Here is a 16572-nt window from a genome sequence, read left to right on the forward strand (position 1 = left end):
TCGCGCGGTTCCAGACTGAAGGGCATAGGACAGCTCGGCCACAGCGGCCGGCCACAAAAATCAAATTTTCATTGCAAATATAAATTCGTAATCACCAATCTTTTATAAAAGATTGGTAATAAAGTTTGTTTGAATTAAAGAAGCATTAGGAATTAAATTTTTCATCTCTATGATTTCTACGCTTCACAACAATCCTCGTAGAATGTGCACCTTTCTTTATAATTTAGAAAGGCCTGCCATCAAACTCAGACCGCCCACGTGGGAAGTTAGCATTCTACCACAGAGCCACATGATCTGTCGAGAAACCTTCCTTAACGCAGTACATAAAAGACGCTTGATAAACAAAGTCCATTTTCTCGCTAATTTTTCAGACTTGCATGGAACTGCTTTGGAGGGTTTCAACGCATCTTTCACGTAGTGTGCGTGTTGTCTGACATGATCACCATACTCGCCTTTCGCAGCCCAGTAAGTCAGTCACAGCCGAGCACTGGAATTCCACTGGACATTCCGCGGATTATTGTCACAAATCTAGACCTCAACGAGATCTTTTTGCCGTTTAATTATTAAGGACTCGATGGAAATACGTATGGCGGATGATCTTATTAATATTGATGGTGGCTTTCAACGGTACACAGTGTGAGACCCCGGTGATTTCTTTGATATCTCCAGAAAGGAAACAATATATGGCTAGACAAGCGTCTGTCGATAGTTAATTTTATCGGACTGACACCTGAATCTTAATTCCGTCAGCCAGGAATCCTACAGAGGGCGCGCATGCAGATTATCTTGACTCATGTGTCTGTGCGCCATAGATGGGGCAGTATTCGAAAAGAGGGTGAAACTCCGACAGATGTGTCTCATATAGCGGCTACCTTTGAGCATGCGCACACAATTTTTGGTACAAAGCTAGCGTGTAAACTAGTAATCTCCAGTACAAAACACCTAAAATTAGCTGAATGGTTGTCAGCTGAAACATCGTGACAAGAAGTCAACGTCATCCAGCTGCAATCTCAAAACATCATGGAAGACGCTTTTTGGAGGGAAATGTCAAATTTCACGAAATACTTCAAGCACAAGCAAACAGTCTACCCTATATGCTACATCTGTACTAGACGTTTCACGCACTGGTCCATTTGTCACGTCAGTTACTACAGTGGTGTTTGAAACAGAAGAAATAGTAGCTGCATCATCTGGGCCAGTTTCTCCTCCAAGTTCTGAATCATCTGCGCGCTCTTCATTAGCCTCTTCCTAACAGTTCATTACACAATCAGCCATGAAACTATGCCACGTCCAAGCCTTTCTTATAGGTGTAAAACAAATATTCATCAATATCACTGTGACCCTTTTAAGTGTAACTACTACGCAAAGTGAGGAAATAATGTGCCTATCATATTCAAGTGTGTGCATAAACTGTTTTCGTCATGTTGCACATTTGCAGTCATCACCCTATATGTTCACTGTCAGCGGAAATAACTTATATTATCTCTGCGGCTAACACTCTGGAGATAAACTGTGAAACAATATCATCTGAAATGTTCATTCTTTATTAGAAGAAGGATTTCACATTACAATAAGTTAAACTGGATGTGACTAGGAATGACTATTTGCGTGCGCGCGTCTCAAATGGTTACAAACGACTTCTGTACTGATTTGTATAATTATAATGTAGGGAATGTACTGTGAATTGAAGTTACCGTTGCTTATGTCGGAAGACATCAGTAGAGTGAATCCACACTTGACAAACGTTTGCTGAATACGAAACCAGCTCTGAACACGAGTGTCTCAAAGGGCGTTGGTAAATGTTGATACTATTACTGACTTTTTCGCTGATATCTCAGGCTTATCAATTTAGGAACACAAAAAATTACATTCACACTTATTGGACGAAGTATTATGAATATACGTATTAATACCATTGCAATCCATGGTTTGTAGTAAGTAAAGTGATAAACAGCATTTAAAACCATTAGTATGTATATTTACCAACGTCACTTCAGGGGTTAAACCAGGTAAAGTATATTGCGTCTAACTGTACTTTTGGTGTGGCATAGCGCCTAAGCCATTTATATCTCGACCTATCGCTACCAGATTAACTTCATACAACATACCGGATGGTTATAAATCATAATTAAAGTGCAGCTACTCACAGAAGTCCAGTTTTGGCTGTGATTATCGTATGGCAGCGAAATTTGGTGGATATCCTAATGCGTTAACGCGAAAGCATTTACACTGGAAAAGTTAGTTCCGATTTTGGCCACCAGGTGCAAGTCTGGCGCTGTGAATTCAATAAATACGTGTAGAAATGTTCCCATATGTAACGGATTAGGAAGAGACGTGGGCAGAAAAGATTACATAAGTGAGGAAGGCACAATGTTGATATTATTAATCGCCGCTTACACAGTTTGTTCAATATGAGCACCGGAGAGGTCAATGAGATGCTGTACTGCGCCAAAGTTGCACCTGCTAGCCAAAACTGGAACCAATTTCTTTTTCCAATGTAAATCGATGCCGCATTAACGCATTAGCATATCTACCAAGTAGTTCTACCATACGATCATTACAGCACACATCACACTTCTTTGAGTAGCTGCAATGTAATTAAAACCAGTCGATATTTATAATCACTCGAAAATATAATGGAGAAATGGGGGGGGGGGGCGGGGGCAGGGGCTATGGATGTCCCTTGTGGTGATAGTGTAGCTTCACCTCTTGGTGCCTGCGCTTTTCTAGCGAACCGGCTTATAAACTGGCAAGGAAAAACAGCTAGCCACGGCCGGGCCCATAAATGACGAGCAACTATATGTAGAAATATTGTACAATTTAGAGTGTAGACAGTACCATCTGACAACACCCGCTAACTGTTCAAGTATTTGTTTAATCGGAAAAGCCTCAAACAGCACAGGGAAATTACTGTTAAACGTCTCGCATTTACAAGCGTTAAGGCTGTATGTAGGGACGACTTCTCACAATGTGAGTGTAGAATGTTATGGTAACACGAATCGGCAAGATTTTGACATCACATTCGTGTCAGACGTCCGTACATCACCGTGTTCATGGTCATGCCACAGCAGATGTGGATACTAAGATCTGCCACGCGCTATGTCCTTTTCGAAGTGAGTAAACCGTATGGCGACAACGGATTCCACCGTCTCCCTTCCTTTCTTGCATTTCTCCTGATTCATAACGACCAAACACAACAATGCACTCTAGAAATTTTCGTTATATTCGTCCAAACGATTATTCCTTGGCGGAAACATGATTCACAGTGCGAAGGAAAGTATCGACAATGTGCTCCAAACAGTCTTTACAAAGTGCTGCACCGCCACCAAACGTATTCCCCTGCGTCTTGCACTTCGCGCTCTTCCATGTAAGAGAGACTGAACGGGAACTGGAAAAACAGAACTGACAGTCAATCGACCATTCAGAATTTCTTTCTAAGAGATGTTGGCAAAACGTTCGAAAGACAGATTACTTACCCTTGAAAGAAACAGAATGGAAAAAGATATCTATCGATTGGGCTAGCACACAATTATGGAGTACCTTAAAAAACTCAAAGAGCAATGTACATTTATCATCTACGTCAGGTCGCATTGAAAGCAAAAAAGTCTTTTATATATGCTGCACCAGGAAATACAGCACCGAACTTCCGGTTTCCGCCTAAACGTATAATATTCGCGTTGCGCTCGAAGTAGTAACAACTATACAGTACTGTTTGATGTCTTTGTCCACTATGCATCGTTCTTCATTCATAAATCATCAGCCTTATCTCTTCCTCGTCATATTAAACAGCTAGCACGATGATGGTAACATAGGAAACATATGGGTGGAGCTTAGCTTAAACGGCCTCTGGACCGTCCGAATATTGATTTCCTCGGTTCTGCGAGACGTTTCCTCCAACAAAATCGCTGACGATTCGTTCCTTCAGTCTCGTCGAATCCGACATTAAGCTTCATCTTCGATGTTGTTTTCGTCTTCAGTCAAAAGACTGATTCGATGCAGCTCTCCCTGTTAATCTATCCTAGGCAAGATGTTTCATCTCTACAGGTCCGCTGCAACCTACATCCATTTGTACCTCATTGCTGTTATCAAACCACTATCACCAACACTTCATCAAGTTGACGATTCCTTGATGTCATAGGATGTGTCCTGTCAACCGATACCTTGTCTTTGTCAGGTTGGGCGGTACATTCTTCTCTCCTCAGTTCTATTCGTACCATCTCATTAATTATTCGCTCTATCCACCTAAGACAGAAGACCGAGTAGCTAACCAGAAGCTCAACATCAGATTTTGCCAAAACGGTAAGAGATATACTTCTACCCTAAATATCTCGGCAGTATGCTAGACGGTTCACTTACTTAGAAGAGACACCTGAAAGATATGTACCAGAAAGTCAAGACTCTTAAGAATATCATAAGGAATCCGAAGCATCCACTGTGCGCACTGCGGCTTTGACCATGCTATATCCAGTGGCTGAATATTGCGCCGTTGTGCGACAGCGGATTGCCCTTACTAGGAACTGATGTCTTCCAGAACGGCTGCAACAGAATGATCTCTGGTACACTGAAATCCACAGCCGTTCCGTGGGTACCTGCTATCGGCAATATTCCACCACCAGAACTAAGACGGATGGATGGCACAGTAAGGAAACGGAAGATATAAATCAACCACAGTACCTCCAAATCCACCTGGTTCTAAATAATCCTGCGGCAAACCGTCTTAAATGCTGTCAGACTAAAGAAGATTACGAAAAAATAGAACGCAGCACCAATACACAAACATGGTACAGCGGACCAAACAATTGCTCTAGAAGAAATTGTTCTGTAGACACACATCGACCAGCCTCAAATAAGTGATGACAGGCCATGCAAACTGCAACGCTATGCTATGTAAGTTTGAACTATGCGACAGCCCAGCTTGCGACTGCGGGGTCAGCGACCAAACCGTCGATCACATTGCCGAGGACTGCCCTTTAAAAACACACAGATCGTTAGAGATTTATCAATGGGACTACTACTGCATTCGATTCATTGTAGTACTTGGTTGTGGAGGTCTGATGGACGCTCCAAACATGCCATATTTTAGTTTATTTTATATAATATTACTCACTGACAATTATACAAGGTCTTGTACAACTTCTGTTACATGTTTCTGTGGTTGTGCAGGGGACTTCGCAGATAAAGTTTTGATAAGGAACCATTTGGATATACAAGAAGTTTGACGATCGGATCAGTTTCAGATCTCTCGCTTGACGGTATGCACACACACTTCTGAAGAGGGCACCGCCGGAAGTCCCTGTTATGACTTCACATACCATTTCCGTTCGAGTGAAAGAACGGCTGCGAGAAACTGGTACCTTTCCAAAGCGGAGGCTTGACGGTGCCACGCGAACGCGCCTTACTCTCAGCTTAGAAGAAGACTTCGAAGAGAACCTGACGAGGAGCCGAAACATTCCTATATTATTGACTCCTGTACAGCACACAAATTTAAACTCATTGTCTCCGCTGTGTGCGTGTAGTGAAACGGGAGATTTGAAAGCAATCTGATCTAACACCGGCCGCTATGACCGAGCGGTTCTGGGCGCTTCATTCCGGAACCGCGCGACTGCTACTGTCGCAGCTTCGAACCCAGCCTCGGGCATGGATGTGTGTGATGTCCTTAGGTTGGTTAGGTTCTAGGGTACTGATGACCTCAGATGTTAAGTCCCATAGTGCTCAGAGCCATTTGAACAATTTGAATTTTGATCCAACTTCCAGAATGAGATTTTCAGTCTGCAGCGGAGTGAGCGCTGATATGAAACTTCCTGGCAGATTAAAACTGTGTGCCGGACCGAGACTCGAACTCGGGACCTTTGCCTTTCGTGGGCAAGTGCCCTACCAGTTTGTTTGGAAGGTAGGAGACGAGGTACTGGTGGAAGTAAAGCTGTGAGGACGGGGGTGAGTCGTGCTTGGGTAGCTCAGTTGGTAGAGCACTTGCCCGCGAAAGGCAAAGGTCTCGAGTTCGAGTCTCGGTCCGGCACACAGTTTTAATCTGCCAGGAAGTTTTGATCCAACTTATTTTACATCCAAACTGGTCATTTTCGAACATGGGTACCTCATTAACATGTTGGCTATTAGGTACCATCTGCAATAACCCTAGAAGCCTATAATAGGAACTATGAAACAATTTGTATATAAGATTACTGTTATTTTATATTGTCATACGATAAATAAATAAATAAGCTAGTCGATGTACTCAACTAATTTTCAGAATTTCAAGAGATTCTGTTTTCTCCTTATCTGAACTGTAAACATCTACAGAAAAACTTCATAGCAATTAAATTTATATTCGATATTAACATATTTCTATTCTAAGAAACGCTTTTATTGCTATTGACAGTCTGCGTTTTGTATCCCACCTACTTCGGTCATTGTCACTTTTCTGCCCAAATAGCAAACCCCATCAACTAGGTTTAGTGTCTCATTTCGTATCTTCATTCCCTCAGCATCGCCTGCTTTAAGTCGACTGTAATTTATTGCTCTTGTTTTACTTTATTGATGTTTAAGTTATAGCATATTTTGAATATACTCTTTCCATTCCGTTCAACCGCTCTTCCAAATCGTTTGTCGTCTCTGACTTACAATGTCGTCGACGCACCTCAAGGTCTTTATTTCTTCGCCCTGAACTCTTAATTTCCTTTCCCAATTTCTCTTTGGCTTCCTTTACAGCTTGTCCAGTACGCAGATTGCATAACATCGCCGATAGGCTACAGCCCTGTCTCACTCCCTTTTCAATCACTGCTTCTCTTTCGTCCCTAGAGTCTTATAATTGCAGCCTGGTTTCTGTATAAGTTGTAGGTAACTTTTCCTTCTCCCTACCCTCCCCCTCACCCCGCACCTCTGTATTTTATCCCTGCAACCTTCAAAATTTGAAGAGTATATTCCACATAACATTGTCAAATCTTTCTCTAAAGCTGCAGATGCTATGAACGGAAGTTTTGCCTTTCTTTATCTTCTAAGATAAATGGTAGGATCAGTATTTACTCGCATGTTACAGTCCTCCGAAACTCAGTGATCTTCCACGAGGTCGGCTGCTACTACACCGAAGAGCCGAAGAAACTGGTACTGGCGTGCGTATTCAGATACAGAGATATGTAAACAGACAGAATACGGCACTGCGATCGGCAACCCTTATATCAGACAATAAGTATTTGGCACAATTGTTAGATCAGTTACTGCTGCTACAATGGCAGCTTATCAAGACTTAAGCGAGTTTGGAGGGTTATAATCGGCGCACGAGCGGTGGGACATAGCATCTCTGAGGTAACGGTGAAGTGCTGATTTTCCCGTACGAACATTGCACGAGTGTACCGTGAATATCAGGAATCCGGTAAAACATCAAATCTGCGACAACGCTGCGGCCGGAAAAAGATCCTGCAAGGACAGGACCAACAACTACTGATGAGAATGGTTCAACGTGACAGAAGTGCAACCCTTCCGCAAATTGCTGCGGATTTTAATGCTGGGCGCCATAGAGTGTCAGCGTGCGAACCATTCAACGAAACATCATCGATGTGGGCTTTCGGAGCCGAAGGCCGACTCGTTTACCATTGATGGCTGCACGGCACAAAGCTTTATGCTTATCCTGGGCCCGTCAACACCGACATTGATTGTTGGTGACTGGAAACATGTTGCCTGGTCGGACGAGTCTCGCTTCTAATTGTATCGAGCGGATGGACGTGTACGGGTATGGAGACAACCTCATGAATCCATGGACCGGCCGGCCGGTGTGGTTCTAGGCGCTTCAGTCTGGAACCGCGCGACCGCTACGGTCACAGGTTCGAATCCCGCCCCGGGCATGGATGTGTATGATGTCCTTAGGTTAGTTAGGTTTAAGTAGTTCTAAGTTTAGGGGACTGATGACATTAGATTTCAAGTTCCATGGTGCTCAGAGCCATTTGAACCATTTGATTGTGAATCCATGGACGCTGTATATCAGCAGGGACTGTTCAACCTGGTGGAGGCTCTGTAATGGTTTGGGGCGTGTGCATTGGAGTGATACGGGACACCTGGTACGTCTAGATACAACGCTGACAGGTGACACGTACATCAGCATTTTGTGTGATCACGTGCATCCATTCATGTCTATTGTGCATTCCGATGGACTTGGGCAATTGCAGCAGGACAATGCGACACTCTACACGTCCAGAAATGCTACAGAGTGGCTCTAGGAACACTCTTCTGCGTTTCAACACTTCCGCTGGGCACCAAACTCCACTGACATGAACATTGTCATATCTGGGATGCCTTGCAATGTGCTGTTCAGAAGAGATCTCTACCCTCTTGTTCTGTAACTGATTGATGGAGAGCCCTGCGGGATTCATGGCGTCGTCTCCCTCCGGCACTACGTCAACCATTAACAGAGTCCATGCAGCGTCGTGTTGTGGCACTTCTGCGTGCTCGTGGGGGCCTTACACGATATTAGGTAGGTGTACTAGTTTCTTTGGCTCTTCAGTGTAGTTTTTCAATTCTTCGGTAAATATATTTCAAGCAAGACTAATTAAACCAATGGTTCAGTAATATTCACACCTAACTGCATCTGCCTTTTTCGGAACAGGACATGTTACATTCTTCGTGAAGTCTAAGCTGGCTGTTCCAATTTTTTCATTAATTCTTGGGCCCGCGGAACTTGGTTCGAGTTACGTCTTTCAGTGTTCTACCGAATTCCTTTCGCAGTTCCATAACTCCTGTCTCATCTTCATCGAATTCTTTTCGCTTTATGTAAGACCCTCATCTTCTATGTCTACCTTATAACAGACTCTTTATATACATAGATTTAAGCCTTGATTTGGCCCTTTCGTTAAACTCTTGCATAATTTCAGTTCTTCATTCGTTGTGTTAGAAATATTTCCTTGATAATTTATGTGGTTTCCGAGCATATTAACCTGATCTGAAGCATTGCCTCCTTGAATCAGAGGATGCATAAAAAATCCAATGATAAAGCTGAACTATAGCGCCAGGAGCTGACTGTTCACACGTGAGATCTTTAAGCTGTTTGGAAAAAAATACGATTTATAAAATAATGAAACTGTTAAAGGAATTGTAGAATCAAGGCTGAATTAATTTGATTTTAGTTAATATGAGCTAGAATCTGCCGAGACGGAAACAAGATTATTCGCTGTCTGTACGAAACTGCAGTGAGGATGGAACGGCTTAAGGTCTGCACAGTCTGATCATTAGCATTAAAATTTATTAGTGAATATACAACTAACTATTTACGTCTCTAATCGGAGCTGAGGACGGATAAACAATTACGTAGAGCACTCTACTGGCTCTGGCGTACTAAATTATGTTTGAAGGTGAGCGAGCTCTACCAGCTGGGAAAAGACAGAATACAGAAGGCTGTTGCTCCACTGTCGATTCCGTAGGTGTGCTGCATATTGTACTAAAGGATTTCGCATTAGATTTCCATTCTGATCTTCAGAAAAGGGATAGAAGTGTGAATAAGAATCTGAAATATACATTGTATGAGGGGACGTGGGAAATTGGAGAATGTTGAGTTGCAAGGAAAGCTACAGTACAGCTACAGTACTCCGTAATGCATATGTATTACCTACAACCAACTCTCTCATAATATGTGGTAAAAGCTGTCTCCGAAGAAAAAAGTTGGGTCAAATGGCTTAGCTTCTGAGGTCATCAGTCGCCTAGAGCTTATAACTAATTAAACCTAACTAACCTAAGGACATCAGACACATCCATGCCCGAGGCAGGATTCGAACCTGCGACCGTAGCGGTCACGCGGTTCCAGACTGAAGCGCCTAGAACCGCACGGCCACACCGGCCGGTCTCCGAAGAAAAATGCACACCTTCTAGATACCACATTTATTTGCCTCCTCTAAACGAATATGGAAATCTTGGAACAAAGCAGTCCAAATTCTCTTTAATGTTTTATGATCCTGAGAAGAGTCAGTCTCGGCTTATTTATGCTGCAGTGTGTAACAACTCGGCCCGCCATATCTGTGCACAATGTTCACGCGCGACCACACGACATGCGTGACGTGTTATCGTTTACCAGCCAGTGGCGTTAGCTTGCGTGCACGAAACGAGTTGAATCACATACCACTGGTCTGCTGTGTGCGGCACGAAAGCACGGTTCCTGGAACGGGAACGGAATAAGTCTCAGGTATCACTGAATGTGGTATACAATAATCGATCTGACAAATGTGCACTTCATTATCGCTAATGACAGGACAGCTGTAGAACGTACTTATCTCGTGCTGATACCGTCTCAGTACGACGCTGGTACACTTTCTGCCACCTTCGTAACATTCGCTCCTCTAGTGTGATATTCCTTTCATTAGCGGTATGCACTCTTAGATAATTTCTCCATTGCTTCTACTTAGAGCTGCGCTCTACCGAAACTACGGTTCGGTACTTTTGGTACAGTGTATAAATGACGCAGTAAGTAAACTGTAGGATTACCGGTAGTTTTAGTAGCATTGGCAGGGAAAGAAACGTAGATGAACGAGGGAGAGAGGAACTCTGAGCAGACAACTTGTTTGTTTCTTTTTTGAAACACACGTCGTTCAGTTTAGTCCATTGCGTATTTTAGCTTCTTACAAAATATTGATTACATTTTATGAGTAATAAAAATTAGCTGATCGCATAACTTCTGCGCTTGTATGTAACTTAAGCAATAACTTTTGATGCAAGTACAGTTCATATGCACAAACATTAAAAATCCATGTAACAACTTATTTTTTTCTCAGCAGAACGTTCTTCATCATAAGCGGCAAGAGTTTCCTATTGTTGACAAATACAATAGTGGTTTGTGAATAACAGAAACACGTTTCATAAAAGCTCGACGAGGTACTGAAGCTTTGATATGTTTTTATTTTGCGTTTCTTTTTGATTTTACCTTTTTTGAGGAAATGGCGTTTTCTATCGCTATATGATAAATCTACTTTTTTTTACTACAACATCTCTGTTTCACATTACAGAGCAAAAAATATAGAATAAAACGTGAATTAAATATTGCCAAGATCTGTTTTGCTATAAATGCCGTGCATTTGTAAGCATACGCAGAGAGATAACTGTGTAAAAGAAAAATGTTTCGTTTCTAGCGACACGTAGTACAACACTGATCGCATACGCAAACAAAGCGACCGAAATGAGGTAACGCCCAGTAGGTATGCAACACTTCTAACGTGCAGGTAATACAGATACAGTCTTAACTGACCAATGTTCCTAGGAAAACTAGCGGAGTCTACGCTTACTTATGATAGCCTACAGTAGCCTATAATTGTTTTACAACTCTACTCTTCCTACATTGTAAACTGTAATACTGAGTCATCAAAAAGTCAGTATAAATTTGAAAACTGAATAAATCACGGAATAATGTAGATAGAGAGGTACAAATTGACACAGATGCTTCGAATGACATGGGGTTTTATTTGAACAAAAAAAAAAAATACAAAAATACAAAAGTTAAAAATGTCCGAAGATGGGGCTTCATCTGATCAGAACAGCAATAATTAGCATAACAAAGTAAGAAAGCAAAGATGATGATCTTTACAGGAAATGCTCAATATGTCCACCATCATTCCTCAACAATAGCTGTAGTCGAGGAATAATGTTGTGAACAGCACAGAACGGACGACTAGGGGGGACGCAATTACACCGACGCCACCACAGACGCCGACGCCAGCGTCTCAGAGACTGCTGACGCGCGGGGGCGGACCGCGGAGAGAACGCCTCGCGAGGGAGGGGATTTAAGGCGCCCGATCACCCTCAGGAGCTCAGTTCGTCAGCGCTCCTGACGACGGCGACATGTCTGATCGACGAAATGTTGTGCCCGTTGGACACAATGGACCGGTAGTACACCCGTGGACTGATCGAGCAAGAAATACATCGGGAGAAACTGAAGAATCACAGTATTAGTTTCGTTTACATCTAACACCTAGTCAACAATGAGGCCATTAGACAATTAGTACGTTCTCATTTTTGAGAGACGTAGAAGGAATAGTTCTTATGAAGTCGAGAGCATCAACAAGCAGTATATTTGCACAAGGAGATATCGTGACATTCTGTATAAAATCCATATCGTAGTAGTAGCCGGACAGCGATTTGGTTTATTCAAACATTTTATCGTCCCATTCTGTATGGTGTTAATCATCAAGCCCTTGCATTACATTAGGTATCTGAAGCAAAACTCTGGCTTACACTAACGAACTGAGGGGCTGTGTGGCATCGCTTCTTCAATGTATAGGCTAAAAAGCAGGCGCGAAATACATCATCCCTGTCCTACATCCTTTTTAACTTAAGCACTTCGTTCTTGATCTTACATTCTTATCTTTCCCTCTTGGTTCTCGTACATATTGTATATTATCCATCTTTCCCTACAGCTTACTCCTATTTTTCTCATAATTTCTAACATGTTGCACCATTTTACATAGTCGAACGCTCTTTATAGCTCGACGAACTCCATGAACACGTCTTGACTTTTCTGAAGTCTTGTTTCCCATGTCATTCCCACCATATTGTTGACGAAATATATAGTAATCCTTCACATCTGCGTCTGCCATGCAAGAGCAAGTAATTTGTGTCATCCGCGCCATTGGTCGGCCATTGGCAGCAGCCAGGCTAGGGAATTTCTGATCCAAGCCTAGGCTGCCCTTAACATCACAACACAATCGGCTGTAGTAGTAGTAGTAGTAGTAGTAGTAGTAGTAGTAGTAGTAGCAGCAGCAGCTTTATTCATCCGTAGATCTCTTTTACAAGGATATAGGACATGTCAAAGTATTTACAAATAGACAAATTTAAAATAAGCTAATTCGTACACACATATTTACAGACTTCTAGTTAGAGACTATCATGAGATTTACTCCTGGTCTACAAAACTTTTTTTTTTACAAATAACTTATTCAATAATGTAATTCCACATTGTTCTCTCATCCATTTGCTAGCCTGAAAAACTGAGGCATCATCCCTCCATAATGAGAGATGTTGAGGTCAGGAAGAGGAAGAGGTGTTAGTATTGTGCTATGCATTGCTTGGGGGGGGGGTGGAGGTATTTCTAGAAAGGAAAAAAGAAGGAAAAAAGAAGGAAAAAAGAAGGAAAAAAGAAGGAAAAAAGGAAAAAAGAAGGAAAAAAGAAAGAAAAAAGGAAAAAAGAAAGAAAAAAGGAAAAAAAGAAGGAAAAAAAGAAGGAAAAAAGGAAAAAAAGAAGGAAAAAAGGAAAAAAAGAAGGAAAAAAGGAAAAAAAGAAGGAAAAAAGGAAAAAAAGAAGGAAAAAAGGAAAAAAAGAAGGAAAAAAGGAAAAAAAGAAGGAAAAAAGGAAAAAAGGAAAAAAAGGAAAAAAGGAAAAAAGAAGGAAAAAAGGAAAAAAGAAGGAAAAAAGGAAAAAAGAAGGAAAAAAAGGAAAAAAGAAGGAAAAAAAGGAAAAAAGAAGGAAAAAAAGGAAAAAAGAAGGAAAAAAAGGAAAAAAGAAGGGAAAAAAGGAAAAAAGAAGGGAAAAAAGGAAAAAAGAAGGGAAAAAAGGAAAAAAGAAGGGAAAAAAGGAAAAAAGAAGGGAAAAAAGGAAAAAAGAAGGGAAAAAAGGAAAAAAGAAGGGAAAAAAGGAAAAAAGAAGGGAAAAAAGGAAAAAAGAAGGGAAAAAAGGAAAAAAGAAGGGAAAAAAGGAAAAAAGAAGGGAAAAAAGGAAAAAAAGAAGGAAAAAAGGAAAAAAAGAAGGAAAAAAGGAAAAAAAGAAGGAAAAAAGGAAAAAAAGAAGGAAAAAAGGAAAAAAGGAAGGAAAAAAGGAAAAAAGGAAGGAAAAAAGAAGGAAAAAAACAAAGTGAAGGTGTGTGGAATGTTAGATATTTTATAATCGTTATTTATTTGTATGACATTGTTTTATCAAACCGCTACTCTGTTTTAGCTAAGTAATCCTTGAATGAATGAAAGTATTGCATAACAGGTATTTTTTAGCTGCCTTTTTAAATAAGTGTATTTTGCAATTTCTTTAGTATCTTTTGATAGTTTATTGTATAGCTTTATTCCTTGGTAGAAAATGCTGTTTTGAGTTTTATGTTCATTTTTTCTTGGTAACTGTAAGTATGAAACATATATACAGAGTGAATCACCCGTAACTTGCACCGTAAATGTTGCGGAAATGGAAAGTGCTATTGATCTACGGTTTTCGGAGAATGAATTGATAGGGATTCGTATTGTTAGCGAATCAACAGATTGTATACATACTTACAAATTTTACTTTTTATGCAAACATACGCTTTTTAAACGGAACAATGTACACTCCTGGAAATGGAAAAAAGAACACATTGACACCGGTGTGTCAGACCCACCATACTTGCTCCGGACACTGCGAGAGGGCTGTACAAGCAATGATCACACGCACGGCACAGCGGACACACCAGGAACCGCGGTGTTGGCCGTCGAATGGCGCTAGCTGCGCAGCATTTGTGCACCGCCGCCGTCAGTGTCAGCCAGTGTCAGCCAGTTTGCCGTGGCATACGGAGCTCCATCGCAGTCTTTAACACTGGTAGCATGCCGCGACAGCGTGGACGTGAACCGTATGTGCAGTTGACGGACTTTGAGCGAGGGCGTATAGTGGGCATGCGGGAGGCCGGGTGGACGTACCGCCGAATTGCTCAACACGTGGGGCGTGAGGTCTCCACAGTACATCGATGTTGTCGCCAGTGGTCGGCGGAAGGTGCACGTGCCCGTCGACCTGGGACCGGACCGCAGCGACGCACGGATGCACGCCAAGACCGTAGGATCCTACGCAGTGCCGTAGGGGACCGCACCGCCACTTCCCAGCAAATTAGGGACACTGTTGCTCCTGGGGTATCGGCGAGAACCATTCGCAACCGTCTCCATGAAGCTGGGCTACGATCCCGCACACCGTTAGGCCGTCTTCCGCTCACGCCCCAACATCGTGCAGTCCGCCTCCAGTGGTGTCGCTTTTTTTTTTTTTTTTTTGGTTGGGTTTAAGGGCGCTCAACTGCTGAGGTCATTAGCGCCCAGTCACTGTTGTTTGAGCACATGGAATCTGGTAAAACTCAAGGGGATGGAGGGGACACCAGAAGGACCCGACAAAGATGCAGACAAAATAAGTAAAAAGATTAAATGTCCTTGGACAAGCCAGTTAAAGTTATAAAATGCAGAATACGAGCAGCTGCTCGAGCGTCATCAGCTAAAACATCCGGTAAAGTAGATGGCAGGGACAGGACAACACGAAATTGACTAAAACGGGGACACGACAGTAAAACATGGCGCACTGTTAATGCCTGACCACAAGGGCACTGCGGGGCTGGGTCACCGGAGAGCAGGTAGCGGTGGCTAAACCGGCAATGCCCAATCCGCAACCTGGTCAGAAGGACCTCCTCGCGCCGAGATGGTCGGGAGGATGTTGTCCAAGCAGTTGGTAGCGGTTTTACTGCCCGGAGCTTGTTTCCTTGGAGGGATGACCAAGCATCCCACCACAACGACACAAGCCTCCTACAGACATCCCCACGAACGTCGGATGACGGGACACAATGGGAGGCTGGCCGAGGCAGGAGGACTGCAGCCCTGGCTGCAGCATCCGCAGCCTCATTCCCAGGCACTCCCACATGTCCGGGAACCCACAGAAAGCTGATAGAACCACCATTATCAGCCAAAGAATGGAGGGACTGCTGTATCCGTTGTATCAAGGGATGGACCGGATAGGGAGCTCCAAGGCTCTGAAGAGCACTGAGTGAGTCAGAGCACAGTACATATGATGAATGGTGGTGGCGGCGGGCATACTGAACGGCCTGATGGAGAGCAAAAAGCTCGGCCGTAAAGCTGGAACACTGGTCGAGGAGCCTGTATTTAAATGTGGCGGCCCCGACGACAAAGGCACAGCCGACACCATCGTCAGTTTTGGAGCCATCGGTGTAAATAAAGGTGTGACCGGCAAGTCGAGCACGAAGTTCGGCAAACCGTGAGCAATACATTGCAGCCGGAGTACCATCCTTCGGGAGTGAGCTGAGGTCGAGATAAATATGAACCGGAGCCTGGAGCCAAGGTGGTGTCGGGCTCTCACCCTCTCTAAAGGTGGTAGGGAGGGCAAAATCCAATTGTCGAAGCAGGCGACGGAAGCGGACTCCGGGGGGCAGCAGGGCAGACACATACAACCCGTACTGACGGTCGAGAGAATCGGCGAAGAAGGACTTGTAAGTGGGGTGGTCGGGCATAGACGACAGCCGGCAGGCATACCGACACAGCAGTACGTCGCGCCGGTAGGTCAACGGTAACTCGGCAGCTTCAGCATAAAGACTCTCGACAGGACTAGTGTAGAAGGCTCCGGTCGCAAGACGTAACCCCCGATGGTGGATGGAGTTGAGCCGGCGTAAGAGGGACGGCCGAGCGGACGAGTAGACGAAGCTCCCATAATCCAGCTTCGATCGGACTATGGACCGATACAAGCGAAGCAGGACAGTGCGATCCGCTCCCCAAGATGAACCGCTAAGAACTCTGAGGACATTAAGGGAACGTGTACAACGGGCCGCCAAATAAGAGACGTGTGGAGACCAACACAGTTTCCTGTCCAACGTGAGCCCTAGAAACTTAGTT

General features: G+C 43.3%; 1 protein-coding gene across 1 annotated transcript in view; it reads left to right on the plus strand.

Annotated features, from left to right (window-relative positions):
* Positions 1–13800, plus strand: part of LOC126176281 (uncharacterized) — a gene marked incomplete at its 3' end in the record, with an annotated part of 72054 nt that extends 58254 nt beyond the window's left edge. Inside the window, exon 2 of the mRNA XM_049923431.1 lies at positions 13321–13800. Within this exon, the coding sequence (XP_049779388.1) occupies positions 13321–13800 (480 nt within the window). The remainder of the gene's footprint in view (positions 1–13320) is intronic.
* Between the last annotated feature and the right edge of the window lie 2772 nt (positions 13801–16572).

Source organism: Schistocerca cancellata, chromosome 3 (assembly GCF_023864275.1).
Source record: "Schistocerca cancellata isolate TAMUIC-IGC-003103 chromosome 3, iqSchCanc2.1, whole genome shotgun sequence".
NCBI classification, from domain to species: Eukaryota; Metazoa; Arthropoda; class Insecta; order Orthoptera; family Acrididae; genus Schistocerca; species Schistocerca cancellata.